The sequence below is a fragment of the Kogia breviceps genome, chromosome X, assembly GCF_026419965.1.
Source record: "Kogia breviceps isolate mKogBre1 chromosome X, mKogBre1 haplotype 1, whole genome shotgun sequence".
Taxonomy (NCBI): Eukaryota; Metazoa; Chordata; class Mammalia; order Artiodactyla; family Physeteridae; genus Kogia; species Kogia breviceps.
In genome coordinates, this window is record NC_081330.1 from 93,457,062 (window position 1) to 93,480,989 (window position 23,928).

At 41.3% G+C, this 23,928-nt stretch overlaps 1 protein-coding gene across 1 annotated transcript in view; it reads left to right on the forward strand.

Moving 5' to 3' along the window:
• The window catches only part of ZNF41 (zinc finger protein 41), a 57,784-nt gene that overhangs the window by 25,927 nt on the left and 7,929 nt on the right, over positions 1–23,928 (forward strand). Inside the window, 3 exon segments of the mRNA XM_059050579.2 lie at positions 5,901–6,144; positions 20,190–20,310; positions 20,575–20,670. Coding sequence (XP_058906562.1) covers positions 6,073–6,144; positions 20,190–20,310; positions 20,575–20,670 — 289 coding nt within the window. The 5' untranslated portion in view covers positions 5,901–6,072.

The window sequence follows — 23,928 nt, forward strand, 5'->3', positions numbered from 1 at the left end:
GGTTATTACAGAGTATTCAGTAGAGTTCCCTGTGCTATACAGTAGGTCCTTGTTGATTATCTATTTTATGTATACTAGTGTGTATATGTTAATCCCAAACTCCTAATTTATCCCTCCCCCCCGCCTTTCCCCTTTCGTAACCATAAGTGTGTTTTCTATGTCTGTGAATCTGTTTCTGTTTTGTATACAGATTCATTGGAATTAATTTTTAGATTCCATATATGTGATATCATATGTTATTTGTCTTTCTTTGTCTGACTTACTTCACTTAGTATGATAATCTCTAGGTCCATCCATGTTGTTGCAAATGACATTATTTTATTCTTTTTTATGGCTGAGTAATATTCCATTGTATATATATGTACCACATCTTCTTTATCGATTCATCTGTCAATGGGCATTTAGGTTGCTTCCATTGGCTATTGTAAATAGTGCTGCAATGAACATTGGGGTGCATGTGTCTTTTTGAATTATGGTTTTCCCAGGGTATATGACCAGTAGTGGGATTGCTGGGTCATATGATAGTTCTATTTTTAGTTTTTTAAGGAACCTCCGTACTGTTCTCCATAGTAGCTGTACCGATTTACATTCCCACCAACAGTGTAGGAGGGTTCCTTTTCTCCACACCCTCTCCAGCATTTATTGTTTGTAGACTTTTTGATGATGGCCATTCTGACTGGTGTGAGGTGATACCTCATTTTAGTTTTGATTTGCATTTCTCTAATGACACTTGATTTTTTTTAGTATGTCCAGGACATTTTGGGTATTATATTATGAGGCTCTAGAATTTATTTGATTCTTATGTTTTATCAGTCTTTCTTTGACAGAGCTCTGTTTGGTGAAGAGAAATGTCACATCACAGGTGACATTTGTTCTTGACATGTGGGGTGGAAGTCCAGGTTCTCACTTTCCCTCTTTTTTTGCCAGGGGGCTCCTTGTTATTGTTCAGTGAGGGTGGGGGTTCCAGCTCCCCACTAGGCTTCTGCTGATACCACCCTGCCTGGGAGGGGGTAGGCACTTTGTCACTGCTTCCTGTGATATCCACAGTTACCAACAGGTAGGGGAGGAGAAGGCAGCTGTTATTTCCCAGCAAGGAAAGAAAGATACAGCACCCTATTAGGCTTTCTCTGACACCACTCTGGCAGGGGGCCTGGGGCCTGGGGGTGACTTCTTACAGTCTGACAAGGATAGAAGTCTAGGCTTGGATCCACTTGGCCTTGCTGTTAGTTGTGGGGCTGGGGCTGCAGTGTTTTCTGTGTTTGGCTTGAGTAGAGCCATCATTGTCTGAAAGTTTTCTATCTTGCTAGACTGCCCCTTTCCTGGTCCTTTGACTAGAGAGAACAGGCTTTCTTGGGGCAGTTTTTTGTTTTTTTGTTTTTGGGTTTTTTTTGCAGTATGCGGGCCTCTCACTGCTGTGGTCTCTCCCGTTGCAGAGCACAGGCTCTGGACGCGCAGGCTCAGCGGCCATGGCTCACAGGCCCAGCCACGCCATGGCACGTGGGATCCTCCCGGACCGGGGCACAAACCCATGTCCCCTGCATCAGCAGGCGGACTCCCAACCACTGTGTCACCAGGGAAGCCCTTTTTTTTTTCTTGGGGCAGTTTTTGTCTGTACCCGTTGTCCTTTCTGGGTTGTAGCTTCTCCAGCACCTAGTCTAGGCTATATGAGGCTAAGGGATAAACCAAAGAACTCACTGCCATGTCATTTTTTTTAGGTCTCAGGATCCTTAGCCAGTCTGCCTTCTTCTTTCAGAGTTTTCCTATGTTTTCTAGATAATGTCCAGAGTTTTCATTTGTATTTAGCAGGAAGAATAGATAAAATTGTATCTACTTCATCTCCAGAAGAGGAAGTCCCCATAATTATGATTTTTAAGACTTCACGTGGTTCCATGCATTTGTGCTGGTTTTACTTGTATATGTTGAATGACCCTAAAGGTTTATGCAAGTTATCACTTCTTTATTGTATAATTTATATTAAAAGAGACCCCCTTTTTGTTAATCTATTGAGCACCTTGGACCTTAATTTCCACCTCAATAATTATATTTCTAGACCTACTTTCATTTTCTTGCATTTGTCTGGTGTATTATATATTTTTAAAATCTTTATTGAATTATAATACAGAAAAGTGCACACATTATGCATGTTTAGCTTGATGATATTTTAACAGACTGAACAAACCTGCACAACCAGCCACCTAGATCAAGAAATAAAACATTCCTAACACTCAAGAAGCCCTCCTGTGTTCCTTTCCAATCACTAACTTCCTTCCAAGGGGTTTCAATATCCTAACTTTTAACAATATGGATTAGTTTTACATGTTTTTGAAATTTATAGAAATGTAATCATACAGTATTGATTCATTGCTCTTTCAGGTCTGGCTTCTTTGGCCAATATAATGTTCATGAGATGAGATTTGTGCATGTTGTGTATAGCAGTTGTTGATTCTCGTTGCTGGATATTAATTCCTTGTATTAATAAAGGACAAGTTGTTTATCCATTCTAATGCTGATGGGCATTTGCATACTTTTCAGTTTTGAATAAAGCCACTGTGACCATCATCATACCTGTCTTTTGGTAAACATATGTTCGCATTTATCTTGAGTAAATGCTTCGATGGAATAGCTGGGTCATAGGATATAAAGCATATGTTCAGCTGTAACAAATACTACCAAACAGTTTTCCAAAGTGTTTGTAGTATTTTATGCTCCTAAAAAACAATTTATGAGTTTCAGTTGCTCTACAACCTAGCCAGCTCTTGGTTATTTTCAATCCTTTTCATTTAAGCCATTTCTGGTGGATGTGGAGGAGTATCTGTAGCTTATATTTTCTTGCTAACTTATGAATTTGAGCATATTTTCCTATGCTTATTTGCCATTTGGATATCTTCTTTTGTGAAGTGTCTGATCCTTGTGTTCTTCTTCTATCATTCTTATTGATTTCTAGGAATTCTTAGTATATTTGAGATATGAGTTGTTTGTCAGATACAGGTATTGCAATTATCTTATCCCACTGTGGGATTTGCCTTTATGCTCTTAATTTTGTCTTCTCATGAACAGAGGTCCTTACTTTTAATGCAATCCAACTTAATAAGCGTTTACTCTACCAGATATCAAAGCTTAATATGAAGCACATTAATTAAGACAGTGTAGTACTGGTCCAAGAATAGACAAATAAACCAATGGAAATACAGAGTTTGGGAATGGACTCCCACATATATGGTCACAAGGCGACCTGGAAAAAGGGTAATCTTTTTAATAAGTGGTACTGGATCATCTTGATACCAATATGGAAGAAATGAATCTTGACCCTAACACATACCACACACCAAATCCTTCCTGGGAAGACTTTAGATATAAATGTGAAAGATAAATCAGTAAAACTTTTAGAAGAAAACATTAAACATCTTTATGACCCTGAGGTAGGCAACGATTTCCTAACAAGGCATAACTAATGCTGACCATAATGGAAAGAGTAGCAAATAACATGGCATACTTCTGTCCAGTGCTTCATTTCACATCTTTGTCTTTTTGTTTTAGATGTGTGGCAACTGTATTTTTTTAACCCAGTCCCATAGTCTTTATCTTTTACATCAGAATTCAGCTCATTCAATTTAGTTGAATTCTAATATATTTGATTTCATGCCTCCTATTATCTTATGTTTACTATTTATTTTACGTGGTTGATATTTCCTCACTTTCTCCTCCCCCCCCCCTTTTTTTTTGCTGGTTTGGTTATGTTTCTCTTAATTCCCCTCTAATTTCTTATTATTTTGGAATTATAGTTTGGAGTTTTATCTTTATCAATTTCTGCTAGTAGTTGCCTTCACCTTCCTTACAAATGTGATTGTCTATATTTTCTCTATTTCTAAATCCAAATAATGTTGTAATATTATGTGCATCTAGTAAAAGATGCATAATTTTCCTCCTCCTCATTTCACTCAGTAAACTCCCCCAGGGTATTAAAATTTTTTCCACTTATTAATAGTAATAATCTTATTTGTTCCAGATGCCCAATTACATACATTTTTCTTTACTCAGTTATAACTTTCCTCCAATTTTGAGGTTTCTGTTACTATTGAATTTACAATTGGTTAGACTATCCCCTTGAGTATTCTCCTGAGATTCTAATATTGGCATATAATGTTATAAGTGCTTGTATGTCTAAAATTGTCTTTTGCTCTAACAGAAGCATGGTATTCAGCTAGAGTGGGTTTAAAATAGTTGGATTGCAGTCCCATTCAATAATTTATAGATGTTCTCTTCTAATATGGCTCCTATTGTTGCAAATAAATCTAGTGCCGTTGTGATCCCTTTCCATTGTAAATAACATGTTGTTTCTGCCTGGAAGCATTTTAAGTTTTCTTTTTATTCTTTAAATTCAATACCAAACCAGATTTGGAGTTGATTTGGTTCCTCTGGGAGTAAAGGATTGGGAGGATTTCTGGGGGGGGGGGGGGCATCACGGATTTAAAGTCCAATAGGATTAGATAATCCAGGGCCTATAGATTCTATTCATGTTGGGTCAGTGAGTGATAATCTTGGGAAATCCTTGAAGAAACATAATTAGAGACATATGTTGGTGAGTGATTGAGACCTCTGTAGAAATTCTTGAGGTTTTATAAGAGTCTGAAGTCATCTAAAGTATCTGAAGTCATCAGTCAGTCCATGAGAGTTATTGATTGGGACACTGAGGTGGTGAAAGATTGATTGCAAGCCTGGGATTTTAAGTCTTTGGGAGACAGTTTTAGGAGCCCTATAGGAGTCATTGATTGGGACCTGTAGACATCGGTAATTGCAGGACTGTGTGAGTTAGTACGTGATGGACCGGAAGGTCTATATTTGAGGGGTTTATGGTAGTCATTGACTCTACATATGGGCTGTGAGTTATGGGGTCCTATAGGAGGTCAGGTTTGGATCCAGGGGGCATTGAGCAGATTAATAGTTGATTTTCTATTGAGGTTGTGTTGCCTGTGTTGGTGATTATTTGAGGAACCTATGGAAACCAGTTGATGGCACCATTTGGGACACAGTTTTGTCAAGCAGTGTAGGTTACCGATTTAGGAGACTGTGCAGACAAGCTGACTTTCAGGGCCAGATGGGAATTGAGAGAGAGGGGACAAAGAGTTTATGTTTTCACCTTTGGCAGAAGAGGGTGGGTGGGCTCTATAAGTTGCCCAGAATGTACACTGAACTATACAGATGCTTGGTTTATTACATGTGACATGTCATCCTTCAGCCAGAGCACTTTAAAGGCAGCAAGAAACAGAAATAACATTTATTGTGATTCTTCCACGTATAGAATACCATATGGCACAGTAGTTAAGAAAATGTACTTTGGAGCTAGGCAGACCTGGGTTTGAATCCCTGTCCTTCCACCTAATCTAAGAGATCTTGGGGCAAATTTCTTAATATTTATGAACAGCTCTATCTGATGGTAAATGGGAATAATAGCAAAAGTAATACCTAGTTCGTAGGATGAATGTGAAAATTAAATGAGGTACTGAATTAAACATTCCTTGCACCTTATAATAACAGCAATATTTAATATCAATGGAGTGTGTTCCTCGTGCCAAATAGGAGTGCTTTTGAAGCATCATGTCATTTAACTCTAACAGCCCTATGAGATGGGTGTTTTCATCAGTTTTAAGGTGAGGAAACTCAGACTAAAGTGGCTTCCCCAGATTCCAGCTAGAATGTAAAAGAGCTGGAAGTCAAACTCTCATTCGTTTTACACCAAATTTCATGAGTTTTTTTTCCATATTGTATGCTAATACTTGGTGTTGATTACTGAACTTTTCTCTTCCACAGTATCCAGTGCTGTAAACTGTACTTTGGTGCCCCCAGGAAGCATTTATGGGGTGAATGCTGAATGACTGACCATGTGGACACTGTCTTTTCAGGTTTCTCGGAGTCTCTGCGGAGTCCCTGGGCCAGACCCCGTAGTGAAGGCTGCAGGATCTTCCTTCCAGCCCCAGAAGCTCTGGTTGAGTCCACGGACCCGCCTGGCCTCAGGGTACCGGGAAGAGCGGAGTTGTCACCAGGAGAGCCTGAAGGTTGAGGCTCAGCGGGACAATGCCAGCCAACCGGAGCTCTCCCCAGTGGTCCCCAGCCCTGGCTGCAGAGGGACATGGCAGTGTGTGTGAGGTGAGGAGGGACAGGGCTCAAGGGGCAAGAGTTTATTCAGTGAGGAGATGGCCCCGACCTGTCACTAGGGACTCAGGGCAGGGGCAAGTGTGTCACAGGAGGGGCAAATTCCAGACTTGGTGTCCCTGAGACAGGTCACCATCCTCCTGCTATGTGAGCACCACGTGGCTGGTGTCCCACATGCAGAGCCCTTCCTGTTTCAGTGGAAAATGTGATGCAGCCGATGGAGGAAGGGTGGGATGGGAGGGTCAGCCCCACACCCTAGAGGAGCGGGAGGCAGCTCCCTGCAGGCGAGCGAGGTCTGGGTGGGCGTGACCACCGGCCCCAGCCAGGGAGACGCTACCCCCTGACGCCCAGCACAGGCCCTTCAGTCCTCACTGGCCCTGTGCACACACTCAGCTGATCCCTACCAGAGCCTGCTTTCCCCTGATCTTTGGGGATTTGCTGATTTCTCCTCTATCCTGATCTAGGGCAGAAAAATCCCTTTTCTTTGGAACTTAGAGAATGGCAGGGTAGTAGGGTGACCACAGTCTCTAGGGCCCTTCTGCTTCTTCCTCCTCCTCTCAGAGATGAGTAAAGTGGCCTGAGAAGGCACATGACTTGCCCAGGCCTCTGGGATTGGGAGTGACAGCAGTGGACTGGAACCTGGTCTCCTGACCGTGTCTTCCACCCTCACCACACAATAGCCAAGACCAAGTTTCCCACTAAAAGTTCCCCTTGAGATTCTGTAAACAGAGGACGATGATGAGGGAGCCAGACCTTGCCCCACAGCTCCCTCTTTCCGACTGTCCTGTGGATGCTGTCACCTCTGGGGACAGGCTCATTGTCACAGGGGTTCAGGGTCATGTGGTCATTAGGATAATATTAAACTTTAGAAAATTATTTTGATGTTTACTATTTCATAATTTCATTATTTCACAATATAATGTTAGAAAATATAGGTAAGCAAATACAAGAGAATAAAACATTACTTATAATTCCAGCATTAGCCAAAGTTAATTATTGTTAACATTTAGCTATGGTTCCTTACAGTTTTTTTTTTCCTTTGTATGTGCGTGTATGTGAGTATACATGTGGGGCTGTGGGTGTACATACATACAACACACATATACATTATATAACTCAAGTTAAAAAATGAAATCATAGTACTTGGTTGTCTCCTTTTTTTTTTTTTTTTTTTTGCGGTACGCGGGCCTCTCACTGTTGTGGCCTCTCCCGTTGTGGAACACAGGCTCCGGACGTGCAGGCTCAGCGGCCATGGCTCATGGGCCCAGCCGCTCCGCGGCATGTGGGATCTTCCCGGACCGGGCCACGAACCCGTGTCCCCTGCGTTGGCAGGCGGACTCTCAACCACTGCACCACCAGGGAAGCCCTGGTTGTCTCCTTTTTAACTTGGCAGTTTAATATAATTTTCTAGGCAGTAAATATATTTCTTCACACACACATGATGCATAGCTTTACATCTTTGGATAAACTATATTTAATTTAGCCAATCCACTATATGTGAATTTAGGGTGTTCCAGGTTTTCTGTTGTGATGAAAACTGCTATGGTGAAATTCTTACACTTAAATCTTTTTGCCCAAGTCACTGAAATTATATTTTGAGTCAAAGGTATAGGGACATTGAATGATAAACGAATTGCTGCCTAACAGTAGGGCACTTCCACTCTTGGAAAATTGTCCTTGTCCAGGCTCTTCTCCATCATATCAGTCACAGACCCACAGGTTGGGGCCACAACAATGTGGTCCTCCCCAGTCCTTCTGCACATGACCTCTTGCCCAGCCAATGTGTGGAAATTTCTAGACGAATGATTCTGACCTCTGCAAGGCACATTTCTCCACTCATGTCTTCCTTCCCAACCATAGACCTCTGCCCATTTGCAAGAAGAGATGGAAATGACCAAGACCCTGGTAAATATTATTTATTCATGTATTTATTTGTTAGGTTCTTAGTTTTGTCATTAGATGTCAGAGAGCAGGGAATGGGCAGAGATACCAAGGAACCAATAAAAATGTCCCCAGGGGTGAGGAACAGGCAGTTGGGCTAAGAAATAGTGGCTGAAGATGGAAAACAGGCAGACGGATCAGTAAGAGAAACAAGAGGGATGAGGAATAGCCACAGGGAACAGCTGGAGGGACCATGTTGCACTTACTGGAAATAGAGCCTAGCCAAGGGGCCCAGGGGACAGGTGGGAAATCAGTGGAATAAACAGAGGAAATGGGAAACAAGAGCCAGAGGCCACGGAGCAGCAGAGAGGCCAAGAAACAGTAGTTGGGGCTGGAGAAGTGTTAATAGTGTGGAGCAAGGAAGAGCCAGAGGATATGAGAACAATTAGAAGGATCTCAAAATGGGAGGAGGAACCAGGAAATAGAGGAACAAGATATCAACCAGAGGGGACAGGGACCATCCAGAGGGACAAGGAAACAGAAGACTCAGCTAAAAGGAAAAAGCAAAAAGATTGGGTGTACCGGGTAAGAGCCTGTCAGACAAACCACTTCAAGAGGTACCAGGGGTCGGAGGAGAATCTGAGGGGATGGAGAAAGGCAGAGATACTGGGGAACAGAAATGGGAAATGGAAAAGATGAGCCTGGGATAGGCAGCAGCCAGAGGAAGCAGGGACCAGCTGCTGAGGCTGTAGAACAGGTTGGGGGGGCAGGAAAGGGACAGACCCATGGGACAGTTGGAGAGGCAAAAGGGCCTCTGAGGATGAGGAGTAGCCAAGGGCACCAGAGGCAACAAGGGACAGTCGCTGAGCTTGGAGAGGAGCCAGAGGGAACAGAAAAGTGGACATCAAAGATATATCTGGTTTGGATAGCAGCCTGTCTGACCTGGGAACAACTAGAGGGACTAGAGAACAGCTGGAAGGCATAGTATCCATTCCCGAAGCCAGAGGCCCCATGTAGTGAGCACTGAGGTTAAGGGAGAGTTGCAGAAGCCAGAGAGAGTCTGGGGAGCATCCAGAGTTCCCTGAGAGAGGGCAATAGGGGCTTCATAGGATGTGGAACTTCACTGCTACAACAGGGAAAGTCCTAGGCAAACTGGGACAGTTGGTCACCCTGCCCATGAAACAGCCAAAGGAGCCGGTCAAAAGTCAGATGTAATGCAAGTGATGGAGAAGGTGAAAGTACAGAACCCAGCTGTGGCACAAAACACACAGAAATAGTATATGTTGATGATAAAGAGCCTAGGCTAGGAACCAGGTAGACCAGCACTTTACAGAGAGTGGTCCATGGACCAGATGCAGAGCACAAGATGAGAGCATATTAGAAATGCATTCCAGGACTGCCCAAGGAGCAGGGAAGAATTGGGTCTACAAAGAAGTCAGAGGAGTCAAAGGGCAGTCAGTCTGTGTCAATTAGAAGGAATGAGAAAGCCTCATCAGGACCAGGGAGCAGCCAGATGGACTAGGGCGCAACCAGAATGGTGCCACAGACTAAGGATCAGCTAGAGGAATAGCTGTCAAAGGGAACACAGGACAGTCAGAGGCATCAGGGATCAGTCAGAGGGAAGAAGAAACAGGAGGCATGGAACAATGGAACAAGGGACAATCAGAGGAAGCAATAAAAGAGGCATCAGGAAACAGACCAGGGGACAGTCAGAAATAACAAGAAACATTTAGAAGGAACAGTAAGCAGAGGGACGAAGGAAGAGTCAGATGGGGACCATGCAGAGGGAACAAGAACCAGGAGAGGGAGCAAGGAGAAGTTAGGGGACAGGAGTGGGTAGGGTAAGCAGGGAAAGCTAGAAGGAGGAGCATGGGAGCAGGAAAGACTAGGGCACCCCCAGCCCCAGGCGAGGGCACAGTGGGCTACACTGCATACTTTCAGGCAGCCTACTAAGTGCCCTGGGAGCCCTCCTGCTAGGCTGGGATAGGGTTTAGAAGGGCAGGGTCATATCACAGGAGGTGATGGAGAAGTGTGCTGGGGCAGGAGTGAGAGCAGCCCTTGGGGACTGAGCCCCAAGCCGGCTGCAGGGTCCTTCTCTGCAGGACAGAGAAGATGGCCAGGGACAGAATGGGCAGTGAGTGGCCAATCCTGGCAGCACAGTGTTCCCTTGGGGTGAGAGTGCAGAATGTTTGGGGACTGAGACATTGCTGTGTGGTTCACTGGCGAGCCGTCAAGAGCTGGAGTGGGGATCCTCACCTAGGATGAGGGAGTCCTTGTAAGCGTCCAGGTGGTGGCAGAGACACAGGCCATCCTCCATGGTAGAAATGGGCCATAAAACCAAACCTTTTTGTATGTGGCTGCTGAGGCTAGAATCTGGGTGGTTCTGTATTAGCAACTTTGTATCCAAATCACTAGCTCCAAAATCCCTCTCCATCACATCACATAAGCCTACCCAGCAAGGGTGGAGTCCAAAGTGTCTGTTTTGGTGGGGAAAGGGATCAGAGGGGCATCTGTGCCTGGCATGGTCTTTGTACCCTTTCCCTGTGTGACTCCCAGGGAGGGAGAGATGAGGGTGGTCTTTTGTCCACTAGCTTGGGCTGTCAGAGTTGTTAAAATATTTAACAATGTCTGAAAAAGTATATATATATATATATATATATATATATATGAATCACTTTGCTGTACATCTGAAACTAACACAATATTGTAAACTATGTTTCAAGTTTTATTTTATTTTTTATTTTTATTTTTTAATTAATTAATTTATTTGTTTTTGGCTGTGTTGGGTCTTCATTGCTGTGCGTGGGCTTTCTCTAGTTGCAGCAAGTGGGGGCTACTCTTCGTTGTGGTGCACGGGCTCTCAGCACATGGGCTCAGTAGTTGTGGCTCACAGGCTCTAGAGCACAGGCTCAGTAGTTGTGGTGCATGGGCTTAGTTGCTCTGTGGCATGTGGGATCTCCCCAGATCAGGGCTCGAACCCATGTCCCTTGCCTTGGCAGGAAGATTCTTAACCACTGTGCCCCCAGGGAAACCTGCTTCAGTTTTTAAAAACGTTAAAAATAAAAAGTTTTTAAAAATGTTTACCAGTGCCAAATGATAGAATATTTTAAGTTTCCCATACTGGTTGGCAAATAGCCACTCCTCCCCGCCACCTGAGGCTCCTCCCCTGTGTCACCTACACACCTGCCGGTCTGTCCTAGAGTCACTGGCAAGAGAGCAAGGATCAGGAGGATAGGCAGGCAGAATGAGAGCTCCCCTCAAGCCTGACCCCAGGGCTTTCCCTGGGTGAGTGCCCTTGCGCAGTGAAGGGGAGTAGGTAAGACATGCTGCTAGAGGCTCAGATGGAGGTCCTGCTCTCAGCAACCCTTGGGGCTGTGCTCAGGAGAGCTGATGGATGAAGAAGTGCTGGGCACTGCCCAGTGCTTGCGGATCTGCCCCTGGAGCTGCTGGTGGTGGAGCAGGTACTGTGAGTTCCATGACTGCTCTGTGCCCCTGAACACTCACTAATAAGGGCCCCCAAAGAACAAAGTTCTTTCAATGAATAAAGGTTCCTCATTTCCTCACAGTTGAATCACTAGATCTTGTCTTTGATACTTAGTGCATTTTTTGTGTTGTTTAGGAAATCCTCACCTACCCCAAGGCCTAAACAAATATTTACCTATATTTTCTACTAAGAGTTCTAAAGCATTAATTCTTTTGAAACGTTTGATTCTTTTGCCCTTCACCCCAAACCACTAATTGTTAACATTTTGTCACATTTGCTTTCTCTTCTCAATTTGTGTATATATGTATGTATGTATGTATGTGTATACACACAGATATATTTAAAACTTTATTTCCTGAACCACTTGAGAGTAATTTGCAGATATAATTCCCCTTTACCCTTAAATACTTAATGTGTATCTCTTAAGAACAAGGACATTCTCACATAATCACAGTACCATTATCAAAATCAAGAAATTGATCTAGTACTATCTAATATTTGATGTGTATTATCTAATTACCTAATGAGGCCAAAAACTCGGCCTCTGTGCACCAGTGCCAAATCAAATCTCAGAGACAGAGTTTTGGGTGAAGTAGAGAAGAGTAGCTTTATTGCTTTGCCAGACAAATGGGGACATAGTAGGCCCCTGCCCCCAAAAACTGTATGTCCCAACCCAGGAGGATTTGATGAGGCGTTTTATAGCAATGGTTCAAGGGCAGGCTTTCTGATAAGGATTAGAGTATGTGCAGGGCCTGCACTTCTTTAATCTGGTCTCAGGTAGTCTCTTGATGAGCTTCTCTGGTTCCTTTAATCTGGCCTCATGTGGTCTTCTCTGGAATGAAGAATGCTAACACCTTCCATTTGTTGGGGGTTTTAGTTCTGTAAAGAGCTCAAAGATATTATGTGTATCCCTTGAGGAGGAACCAGGACCCTGCCCCAAGGCTGCACTATTGTTTCTTGGCTGCTTCTCCCTTGTCTCTGCATCCTCTCCCTTACCTGATTAGAAACTGTTCAAATCTGCCCTTTGGAAGTCAGGGAAGGTCATGGAGGCTGGAATCTATTCCCTACAAACAAGGAATGGCAGACAGGGAGTTCCCTGGTGGTCCAGTGGTTAGGAGTCCAGGCTTTCACTGCTGGGGCCCAGGTTCAATCCCTGGTTGTGGAACTGAGATCCCACAAGCCATGCAGCATAGGCAAATAAATAAATAAATAAATAAAGACAAAAATCTTAAAAAAAAAAAAAAAGGACAGGGGACAGAAAGGCTTCCATGCCCAGGAGCCCCACAGGGTCCTGCTTGGTTTCACTAACATACAATTTGTAAATAATTTTCCCAGTTGTCACAATAACATCCTTTAGAGCATTTCCCCCGATCCAGGATCCAATCCAAGCTCATGTATTATGTTTAGTTGTCATGTTCCTTTACCCTTTAATCTGAAACAGTTCCTTAGCCTTTCCTTGACTTTCATGACACCATTTGGAAGAATGTCCCTAAATTTGGGTTTTTTTCCTGCTTCCTCATAATTAGATTCAGGTTTTTCATTTTTGTCAAATATCACAGAAATGATGCTGTGTTCTCAGTGCCTCATGTTGGCAAGAATTCAATACCAACTTGTCCTTTATTGATAATGTTAACTTTGATCACCTGGCTAAGATGGCATCTGTCAGGTACTGTAAAGTTACTATATTTCTCTTTGTAATTGACAACTAGGTTGTGGGGAGATACATTGAGACTATGTATACATTGAGACTATTTCTCATGCTTTTGTCCACTGATTGTAGCGTCTAGTGATGATTCTTGCCTGTAACAATTAATTACGGTGCTATTTCCCTAATGGTGTTTTTCTAATTCCATCATTTCTTCTATGTTGATTAGTTGGCATTCTCCTGTAAGGAAAAACATTCCTTTCTCTGACTGCTGAAATGACAATTGCATGCCAGGCACAATGAGCACACCTTGATTTACCATTTGTCAATAATAGGAAATAGAGCTTCTTGGAGATATGACTGACTCCAGGGTTGGAACAGAGAAAGTAAAAAATGATTCTGGAAGAACTCATTGTGCTGGGAAGTAATGAAGCACTCAAAAGATGGGAACATGTCAAAATGACACAGGAGCCACTTTGAAGGAGCTCCCTCTGGTCAAATCTGGGACAATTTGAGTAGCAAAAGAAATCATAATAGTAATAGATTATCATCTACTGAATAAAGTAGGAAGTGACCAGACCCTATAATAGGTAGGTAGGTACATAGGTAGGCAGATATAGAGGAAAGAAGTGAATGCCCCCCACTTTTTTTCTTTTTTCTTTTTTTTTTTTTTTTGGCTGTGCTGCACGGCTTGCTGGGTCTCAGCTCCCCGAACAGGGATTGAACCCTGGCCACAGCAGTGAAAGTGCCAAATCCTAACCATTAGACCACCAGGGAACTCCTGTGAGTGCTCCTTTTTAATAGCATCTTGATCTTTTTTGCTGTGTCCCCTACTCCAATCTTTCTGAGGATAATTTAGTAGTTTGTTAAAACTTTTTATTTGGAAATAATTATAAATTTATAGGAAGTTGAAAAGATGGTACAGAGAGGTCTCATGTAATTCTTTACCCAGTTTCCCCTAATGATTACATCCTGCATCACTAGAGTACAATGATCACAAACAGGAAATTGACATTTCTGCGGTGTGCGTGTCATTCTCTGCCATTTTACACATGTGTAGATTCCTGTACAATAATCCAGATACAGAACTATTCCATCAGCACATAGGTCTCTACTGGTGTTGACGTTTTACCAGTTAGAGTGAAGTGTAGAAAACTTAGCTCCCTTTAAGTCCCTTTACCCTCACCAATTACAATTGTCTTAAATATTTCCTCTACATACATGGAGATCCACATCATGTTATATGTAAAAGTAAAATGTTATACTTTTTACTTTGACCTTCAAATATAATTTGGAAAACTCAAGAGGAAAAGGAAAGTCTATTGTATTTACCCATATTATTTCTCTTTCCATTTTTCTTCTTTCCTGATGTTCCAAGACTTCTTTTACCATCTCCTTTCTGTTTAGAGAACTTCCTTTAAGCCATTCTTTTAGGGTAGGTCTGCTGACAACAGATTTTCTTAGTTCTTCTTCTGAGAATACCTTGATTTCCCCTTCATTTCTTCTTTCTTAGTAACAGCTTTATTTAGATATAATTCACATACCATAGTTTACCCATTTAAAGTGTCCAATTCAGGGACTTCCCTGGTGGTGCAGTGGTTAAAAATCTGCCTGCCAATGCAGGGGACATAGGTTCAAGCCCTGGTCCAGGAAGATCCCACATGCCACAGAGCAACATGCACCACAACCACTGAGCCTGCGCTCTAGAGCCCATGAGCCACAACTACTGAGCCTGTGTGCCACAACTACTGAAGCCCACGTGCCTAGAGCCTATGCTCCACAGCAAGAGAAAGCTCGTGTGCACCAACAAAGACCCAACGCAGCCAAATATAAAAATAAATAATTAAATTTATTTTAAAAATAGTGTCCAATTCAATGTTTTTTGTATGTTTATGGATATGTGCAACCATCACTACAATCAATTTTAGAACATTTTCATCACCTCAAAAAGAAACCCCATACCCTTAAGCCATCACTCTGCCCCACCTCACCTCCCTGCCTCCTCCAACCCTAAGCAAACATTAATATGCTTTCTGTCTCTATAGACTTTACTATTCTGGACATTTCACATGAATGGAATCACATAACATGTGATCTTTTTGTCTGGCTTCTTTCACTCAGCATAATGTTTTTAAGGAACTCCCTCTGGCCAAACCTGGGACAATTTGAGTAGCAAAAGAAATAATGATAGTAATAGGTTATAACCCACTGAATAAAGTAGGAAGTCACCAGTCCATAATAGGTCAGCAGGTATATATGTAGGTAGGCAAATAGATAGGGAAGAAGTATAGCATGTACATGTAGTAACATGTATCAGTATTTCCTTCCTTTTTGTGGCTGAATAATATTCCACTGCGCAGGTGTATCCCATTTTGTTTATTCATTTGTCAGCTGATGTACATTTGGGTTGTTTCCACCTTTTGGCTATTATAAGTAATGCTGCTATAAACATGTGTACATGTTTTTATGCAGATATATATTTTCATTTATCTCAAGTATATATATACACCTAGGAGTGGAATTGCTAGGTCAAATGATAACTCTATGTTTAATAACTTGAGGAACTGCCAGACTGTTTTCTAAAGCAGCTGTACCCATTTACATTCCCACCAGCAGTGTATGTATGAAGTTTCCAATTTTTCCAAATCCTCATCAGCACTTGTTATTATCTGACTTTTTGATTCTAGCCATCCTAGTGAGTGTGAGATAGTATCTCATTGTAGTTTTGATTTTCATTTCCCAGATAATTAATGATGTTAAGCATCTTTTCATGTACTTAATGGCTATGGCCATTTCATTTCTTAAGGATAATTTTGCCAGATATGGAATTCAGGGTTGACAGTTCTTTTCTTTCAGCACTTGAAAAATGTTGTGTCACTTCCTTCTCTCCACCATGGTTTTGGGTGAGAAATCTGCTGTCACTTTAATTGTTTTACCCCTATAGGTAAGGGGTCATTTCTCTCTTGCTGATTTCAAGATTTTTTCTTTGTCTTTAGTTTTCTGAAGTTTGACTATAATGTGTCTTCATATAATTTCTTTGGTTTATCCTTTTGGGGTTTGCTCAGCTTCTTGTAACTCTAAGTTGATATCTCTTGCCAAATTTGAGAAATTTTCAGCTATAATTTCTTCAAATACTTTTCAGACCCACACTTTCTCCTCTCTTTCTGGCACTCTGGTGACATGAATGCCAGATCTTTTATTATAGTCTCAGAGGTCCCTAAGGCTCTGCTCATTTTTTTCCAGTCAATTTTCTTTCTGTTGTTCAGATTGGATCATTTCTATTGTTCTATCATCAAGTTCTCTAATTCTTTCCTCTGTCCTCTCTATTCTGCTGTTGAGCTCTTCCAATGATATTAAAATTTTAGTTATTCTATTTTTCAGTTCTAAAATTTCCATTCTGTTCTTCTTTATATCTTTTTTTCTGAGGCTTTCTGTTTTTGCATTTAAGTATATTGAAGCATCTTTTTAAAATAATAACAAAGTACTGTTAGCACAGGGACAAAATGTTCCCCTGATGACTCTAATGCATAGCCAGACTTTTTAAAAATATATTTATTTATTTGTTTGGTTGCTCCAGGTCTTAGTTGCAGCAGGTGAGCTCCTTTGTTGAAGTTCACATGCTCCTTAGTTGTGGCATGTGAACTCTTAGTTGTGGCATGCATGTGAGATCTAGTTCCCTGACCAGCGATCAAACCCAGGCCCCCTGCATTGGGAGTGTGGAGTCTTAACCACTGTGCCACCAGGGAAATCCCTGAAGCATTTTTATAATGGCTGCTTTAAAATCCTTGATAGGGCTTCCCTGGTGGTGCAGTGGTTGAGAATCCGCCTGCCGATGCAGGGGACACGGGTTTGTGCCCCGGTCCGGGAAGATCCCACATGCTGCAGAGTGGCTGGGCCCGTGAGCCATGGCCGCTGAGCCTGCGCGTCCGGAGCCTGTGCTCCACAACGGGAGAGGCCACAACAGTGAGAGGTCCGCATATCGCAAAAAAAAAAAAAAAAAAAAAAAAAATCCTTGATAATTCTAACATCTGTGCCATCTCAGTGTCAGTTGATTGCCTTTTCTCATTCCAATTAAGATTTTCTTACTTCTTCATGTGATGCCTGATTTTCAGTTATGTCCTGGATATTTTGGGAATTCTGAGACTCTGGATATTGTTTAAATCTTGTGTTTAGCAGTCTCCCTCCAACACTGCTCTGCTAAAAAAAGGAGAATATCCTTCTTATTGCCAGGTGGAGGTGGAAGTTCAGGTCCCTAATTAGCCTCCTTTGACACCCCAGAGGGGACAAGCACCTTGTTGATCCTGGGTGGAGGTGGAATTTCATGCTCCCCACCAGACCACCTCTGACACCACCCTGGTGGGGAGACAAAAAGGTACCTCATTACTGTGTTGGAGGTAGAAGTTCAAGATCCCCACATAGCCTAAATTGACACTGTGTGGGAGAGGCCTCATTATCCCCAGGCAGGGATGAAGACCTAGGCTCCCTACTCAGCCTTTGCTGATGAGAATTGGGATGGGAGCTGCAGCTTTTTTCTGTGATGCTTGGCTGGAGTAGGGCAGTAATTATCTAAATTTGTCTCTCTTGCTACATTGGCCCTTTCCTGGTACTTTGGCTAGAGATAGCAGGCTTTCCTGGGACTGTTTTTATCTGCACCAGTTGGCATTCTGCATTGCCAGCTTCTCCACCACCCAGTCCAAGATATATGGGGTGGAAAGAAAATTCAGGGAAATCACTGCTGTGTCACTCCTCAGGTTCCAAGGTCCCTAACCAGTTAGCCTCCTCTCCAACTGACAGTCTTCTTATCTTTTTTTAAATATATAATGTCCAGGGTTTGTAGCTACTTAGCAGGAGAAATAGGGAGAATTGTATCTATTCCATCTTGAACCCATGGGTAACTTTTAAACTTAATTTTTTGATAGGTAATACATTCACATAGTTCTTTCCCCCAGTCCCACAGATTTCCCTAACCAAGAAACCAGTCTGGATTAGTTGGTGGGTGGGTGGGTGGATGGGTGGTATATGCTTATAGATTATGCAAATAAAAGCAACTAAGAAAATATACTTCACATTTTTCCACAAAGATAGTAGATACTGTTATGCTGAACACTGATTTTTTAAATTACTGTTAATTTTAAACTTTTTTCTCATGAAATATTACACACATCTTGAATAATGCTGCTGTAAATACTCTTGAACATGCCTCTTGTTGCACATGAGCACATATTCCAATTGAGCATATTTCCATGGATGGAATCACTGTGTCCTTGTGTATGCATGTTTCAGCATTACCAGGTAAAGCCAAAAGGTTTTCCAATATGGTCGTCCAATTTACAGCTCCATTAGACATATGAGAGTTTTCATTGCACCATGTTCTCTTCAACACTTCATATTGCCATTTTTCAAAAAACTTTTTTATTGAGGTATAGTTGATTTATATAAGTTTCAAGTGTACAACATAGTGATTCACAGTTTCTAAAGATTATACTCCATTTATAGTTATTATAAAATATTGGCTATATTCCCTGTGCTGTACAATATATCCTTGTTGCTTATTTATCTTATACATAGTAGTTTGTACCTCTTAATCCCCTACTCCTACCTTGCCCCTCGCCCCTTTCCTCTCCCCACTGGTAACCACTAGTTTGTTCTCTATGTCTGTGAGTCTGTTCCTGTTTTTTGTTATATTCAGTAGTTTGTTTTATTTTTTAGATTCCACATATAAGTGATATCATATAGTATTTGGCTTTCTCCATCTGACTTATTTCACTTAGCATAATACCCTCCAAGTCCACCCATGTTGTTGCAAATGGCAGAATTCCATTCTTTTTATGGCTGAGTAGTATTCTATTGTATATATATACATCTTCTTTATCCATTCATCTGTTGGTTGACATTTAGGCTGCTTCCATGTCTCGGCTATTGTAAATAGTGCTGCTTTGAACAGTAGGGTGCATGTATCTTTTCAAATTAGCATTTCCATTTTCTTTGGATATATACCCAGGGGTGGAATTGCTGAATCATATGGTAGTTCTGTTTTTAGTGTTTTGAGGAACTGTTTACCACGGTGCTGCACCAATTTACATTCCCAACAACAGTGTACAAGGGTACCTTTTTCTCCACATCCTTGATATTGCCAGTGTTTTTCATTGAAGACATTGTAGGGGTTGTATAATGGTAACTCATTATGGTTTGAATGTGCATTCCCTGGCTACTAAGGAAGTTAATCCCTTTTTGTGTTTATTAATGCCTTGGATTTCCTCTTTTGTAAAATACCTGTTCAGACATTTTGCCCACTTTTCTACTGGTGATCTCTCTCATTTTTAAAAAAATTGGTTTGTAAGGGTTCTTTACATTCTCTAGATATGAGCCCTTTGTCAGTAATGTGTTGCAGATATCTTCTGTTTGGTGGCTTTTCTTTTTTCTCTTATAATGCTGTCTTTTAAATGAATAGAAGTTTTAAACTTCATTGGAGACAGACATCAATCTTTTTCTTTATGGTTAATGCTTTTTGCATCCTGTTTGAGAATTATTTTCATAATCCAAGATGATGAAGATATTCATCTCTACTATGTTTTTTCTATGTTATCTTTTAAAGGCTTTATTGTTTTGCCTTTCCCCCAGTACATTTCTTCCAAATGCCTTTTAGCCCCCTTTGTGTCTTCTTATGTTGGTTGTCCAAGTTGTCTTACATTTTAGTCAATTCTATATTACCATTGCCTGGCACATAATCAACCAGTAAATGTATTGTATGTAGTTCCTACATTAACTCAAGGACTTAAAGAGAGCCTATTTTAATCCTCATTTTTGAAAAAAGAGGGACTGAATGAATAAATGAATGTATTTAATACACAGTGAATGTCCAGATACTTCAATGTGTTTTTCTCTCACAAAATAAAATACAAAACTGGGCGCTGGGTGAAAACCCTACATGATACATTATGGTAAGTCATTAAAAACAACTTCCTATTACTCTTCCCTCCATCCTTCAGCGCTGACCATGTCACCTTGAACAGGACTATGTTGTTACAGGTGTCATTTGAGGATGTGACTGTGGACTTCAGCAGGGAGGAGTGGCAGCACTTGGACCCTGCTCAGAGGCTCCTGTACCGGGATGTGACACTGGAGAACTATAGCCACCTGCGCTCAGTGGGTAAGCACAGCCACCCTATGCACCTGCCAGGGGACTCAGAGAGGCTGTTTCCATTCTCAGCTGCTGAATGCTCTGGGGCATCTGAACTGTGTAATGGTGTCATCCTTGATTTGCCCAAGATTCTTCAGTCCTTTTTCACGTCTGTGATTATTACTCTACTCCCAGTGAAATGGGATTACTTTATGAAGAGCAAATGGAAGTGTCATTGAAAGGCCCCTAAACCCAATTAGCTGGACCCAATCCTGTATCATGTCCTGTTAACAGGGTACCAAGTTCCCAAACCAGAGGTCATCTTCAAGTTGGAGCAAGGAGAGGGGCCATGGACGTTGGAAGAGGAAACCCCACATCAGAGCTGCTCAGGTGAGTGAGTGTGACCTAGGCAGATGGGGGACATGGAAATAGATCTCAGTTTCTCCAGAAGAGGCTGATGCCTTTGAAAGGCTCTGAAGATATCCTATCTTGAAGACTCGAAGCGTTTGGAGTTGCTTGGAGAGAGTTGACAGAGCCCCTCCAATATTTGAATGCTTTCTCCAAGTATGACCCTTGCCGATACCCATTGTCTTCTTTGCTTGGCTTTTTGACAAGAAAGCTGTCTCTAATCTCTGTACCCTGGATCACATACATACTACCCTATCTTACCTAGGGACTTTTTATTCTTCCTGCTTCACTCCCACCCCCTTATCTTAGGTTCTTTCCTTGTACATTAGGTATTTTTAATTTCCTTCCCTTTTATTCCAATTCCTCATATCCATCCCTTATGCCTCCTCCCACAGGCAACAGATCTAATGTGTTTGATCTTGGAATTTGCATGATATTCTCTTAAAACCTGAAGTATTGGTTTATAAGTATGTATTTTTAGTATATATAAATTATATTGTGCTACATGTCTTTTTCTTAAACATTTTGTTTATACATTTTAAAAATTTATTTATTTTCCTTACCTTTTTGGCTGTGTTGGGTGTTAGTTGCAGCACACAGGATCTTCATTGAGGCATGCAGGATGTTTCTTTATGGCCCACAGTCTCTTTGTTGTGGCGCTCATGCTTCTTTCTAGCTGTGGCTCGTGGGCTTCTCTCTAGTTGTGGCGTTTGGGTTTTCTCTCTCTAGTGTGGCACATGGGGTCCAGGGCACACAGGCTCAGTAGTTGTGGTGTGTGGGCTTAGTTGCTCCATGGGCATGTGGGATCTTAGTTCCCTGACCAGGGATCGAACCCATATCCCCTGCATTGGAAGGAAGGTTCTTTACCACTGGACCACCAGGCAAGTCCCTGTGCTACATGTCTTAATTATGTTTCCTTTTTTTACTCACCCCTAAGGTCTGTCCATATTGCAGTGCTCATCTGGCTTCATTCCTTCAAATTGCTGCATAGTATTGCACAGTGTGCTAGCACCACATCTTATTGAACCATACACTCAGTGGTGGAACCTAGGTTTTCGTTAACTCCCATTTAAGACAAACAACCCTACAATAAATTTCTACACAGATGTTCTCTTACAGAGTGTGAGAATTTCTCAGGGATGTATATAGAAGAGAGGGTTTGCCTGATCATTGCATATTCTCATATTGAATTTGAGCACCACCATATTCTTCTTGAATTGGCTGCACTAATCTACTCTCCCAGCAATAGGGCACAGGGTTCTTGCTTTCCTCGAGTTTCTGCCAACAATTAGTATTACCAGAGTTTCTCATTTTGGGGCCAACTATGGGTATAAAGTAGTATCTCATTTTTTATTTCTCATGTCTCCAATACCTATTTTGAGCATTTCATTATTGACCTGTTGTGGTCTCTTTGAGTTTCTCTCCTATGAGTGACCTTGCTCATGTTTCCCTAGTTTTGATTTGTTTCCTGTCTGTTTCGTACTGATTTGCATCCAATTTATTATTTGCCCCCTTTTCCAGCCTTCTCCTCATTATCCCCATAAATGAGGTTGCCCTACAGACCCTGTCTACTGTTCACCAGTCTTTTCTTCATATACATGCAAGGATTCATCCATCCTGAAATTCTGATGACTGTTTTTGACATCTCCAGTCTGTTCTTCCCTGGTACTTTAGTACTACATTTAGCTACCCAGAAAGTTCCATTGAGATGTTTCTCTTGCTCCTCACTACATCAGAAATTGGAATCATTACCTCATGTATCAGAAACCCTTCTCACCTTACAACTTTTCTCACATTTGTCAGTGTTTCTTAAATCTTTCTGTCATTTATTAAGTTAATCACTCTACAGTTCCTACTGCTTTTCCATTTCTGAGAGTATCATTTTCAGTTCTCAGTTCATCTTCTTAGTTCCCAGTAATATCACCCAAAACCAGCTCCATATTTTCTTATGCCTGGATTATAATTTTTGTATTACTGATTGTATTTGCTGATTCCATTCTTTTTTATTAGTTCACTTCAAAAGCTAACGATAAATTTCATTGCCTAAAATGTTCTATTTATCTTGACATTAGCTTTATGAAAAAACCTACAATTATTCCCCATGACTTAGCATGTGACAATTAAACTCTTCATTCAGAGAGGCAAACAACATGGCCATGTATTTCCAATTCGAATGTGTATCTGTATATTTTGTATAACCTATGCTCAAGTTCATTTTTAACATATTTTATGATTCTATGAGCTTTATTTATGTTGATAGTTCTATGAGTCTTGGTGAATTCCCTGGTGGTCCAGTGGTTAGGACCCAGCGCTTTCACTGCCGGGGCCTGGGTTTGATCCCTGGATGGGGAACAAAAATCCCGTAAGCCACGTGGTGTGGCCAAAATAATAATAATAATAATTCTATGAGTTTTGACAAATGCATACAGTCATTTAACCACCACCACAATCAAGATATAGAACAAAAATTACCTCAGGTCCCTTTATTGTCACTTCTTCCCACCACTTTCAGACCTGGAAAATACTGATGTATTTTCTGTCTATATAGTTTTGCCTTTGCCAGAATGTCATATAAATGGAATCATACAGTATGAAGCTTTTTGAGCCTGGCTTCTTTCACTTAGCATAAAGCATTCAAAACTCATTCCTATTGTTGTGTTTTCCATAGTTTGTCCCTTTTTAATTGCTGAGTAGTATTCCATAGTATGGATGTATCACAGTTTATCCATTCACCAGCTGAAGGATATTTGGATGGTTTCCAGTTTGGGTGTTTATGAATAAAGGTGCTATGTTTATATATTTGTTTCCATATTTTGTGTGATGATAAGATTTCATTCACTTGGGTAAATACCTAGGAGTCAGATTGCTGGGCTGTATGGTAAGTATATGTTTAACTTTATTAGAAACTGCCAAACTTTTCCAAAGTGGCTATACAATTTTAAATTCTAACCAGCTATGTATGAGAGTTCCAGTTGATCTGCATTCTCACCAGCACTTGGAATTGTCCATTTTAAAAACTTTTAGCCATTCTAATAGTAAGATAGTTGTATCTTACTGTGGTTTTAATTGGCATTTCCATAATATCTAATATTTGACATCTATATATCTTCTTTGGTGAAGTGTTTGTACAAATCTTTTGCCCAATTTTCTATAGGGAACATTGTTTTCTTATTGTTGAGTTTTGAAAGTTCATTATATATTATGGACACAAGTTATTTATCAGATATGTGTTTTGCGAAT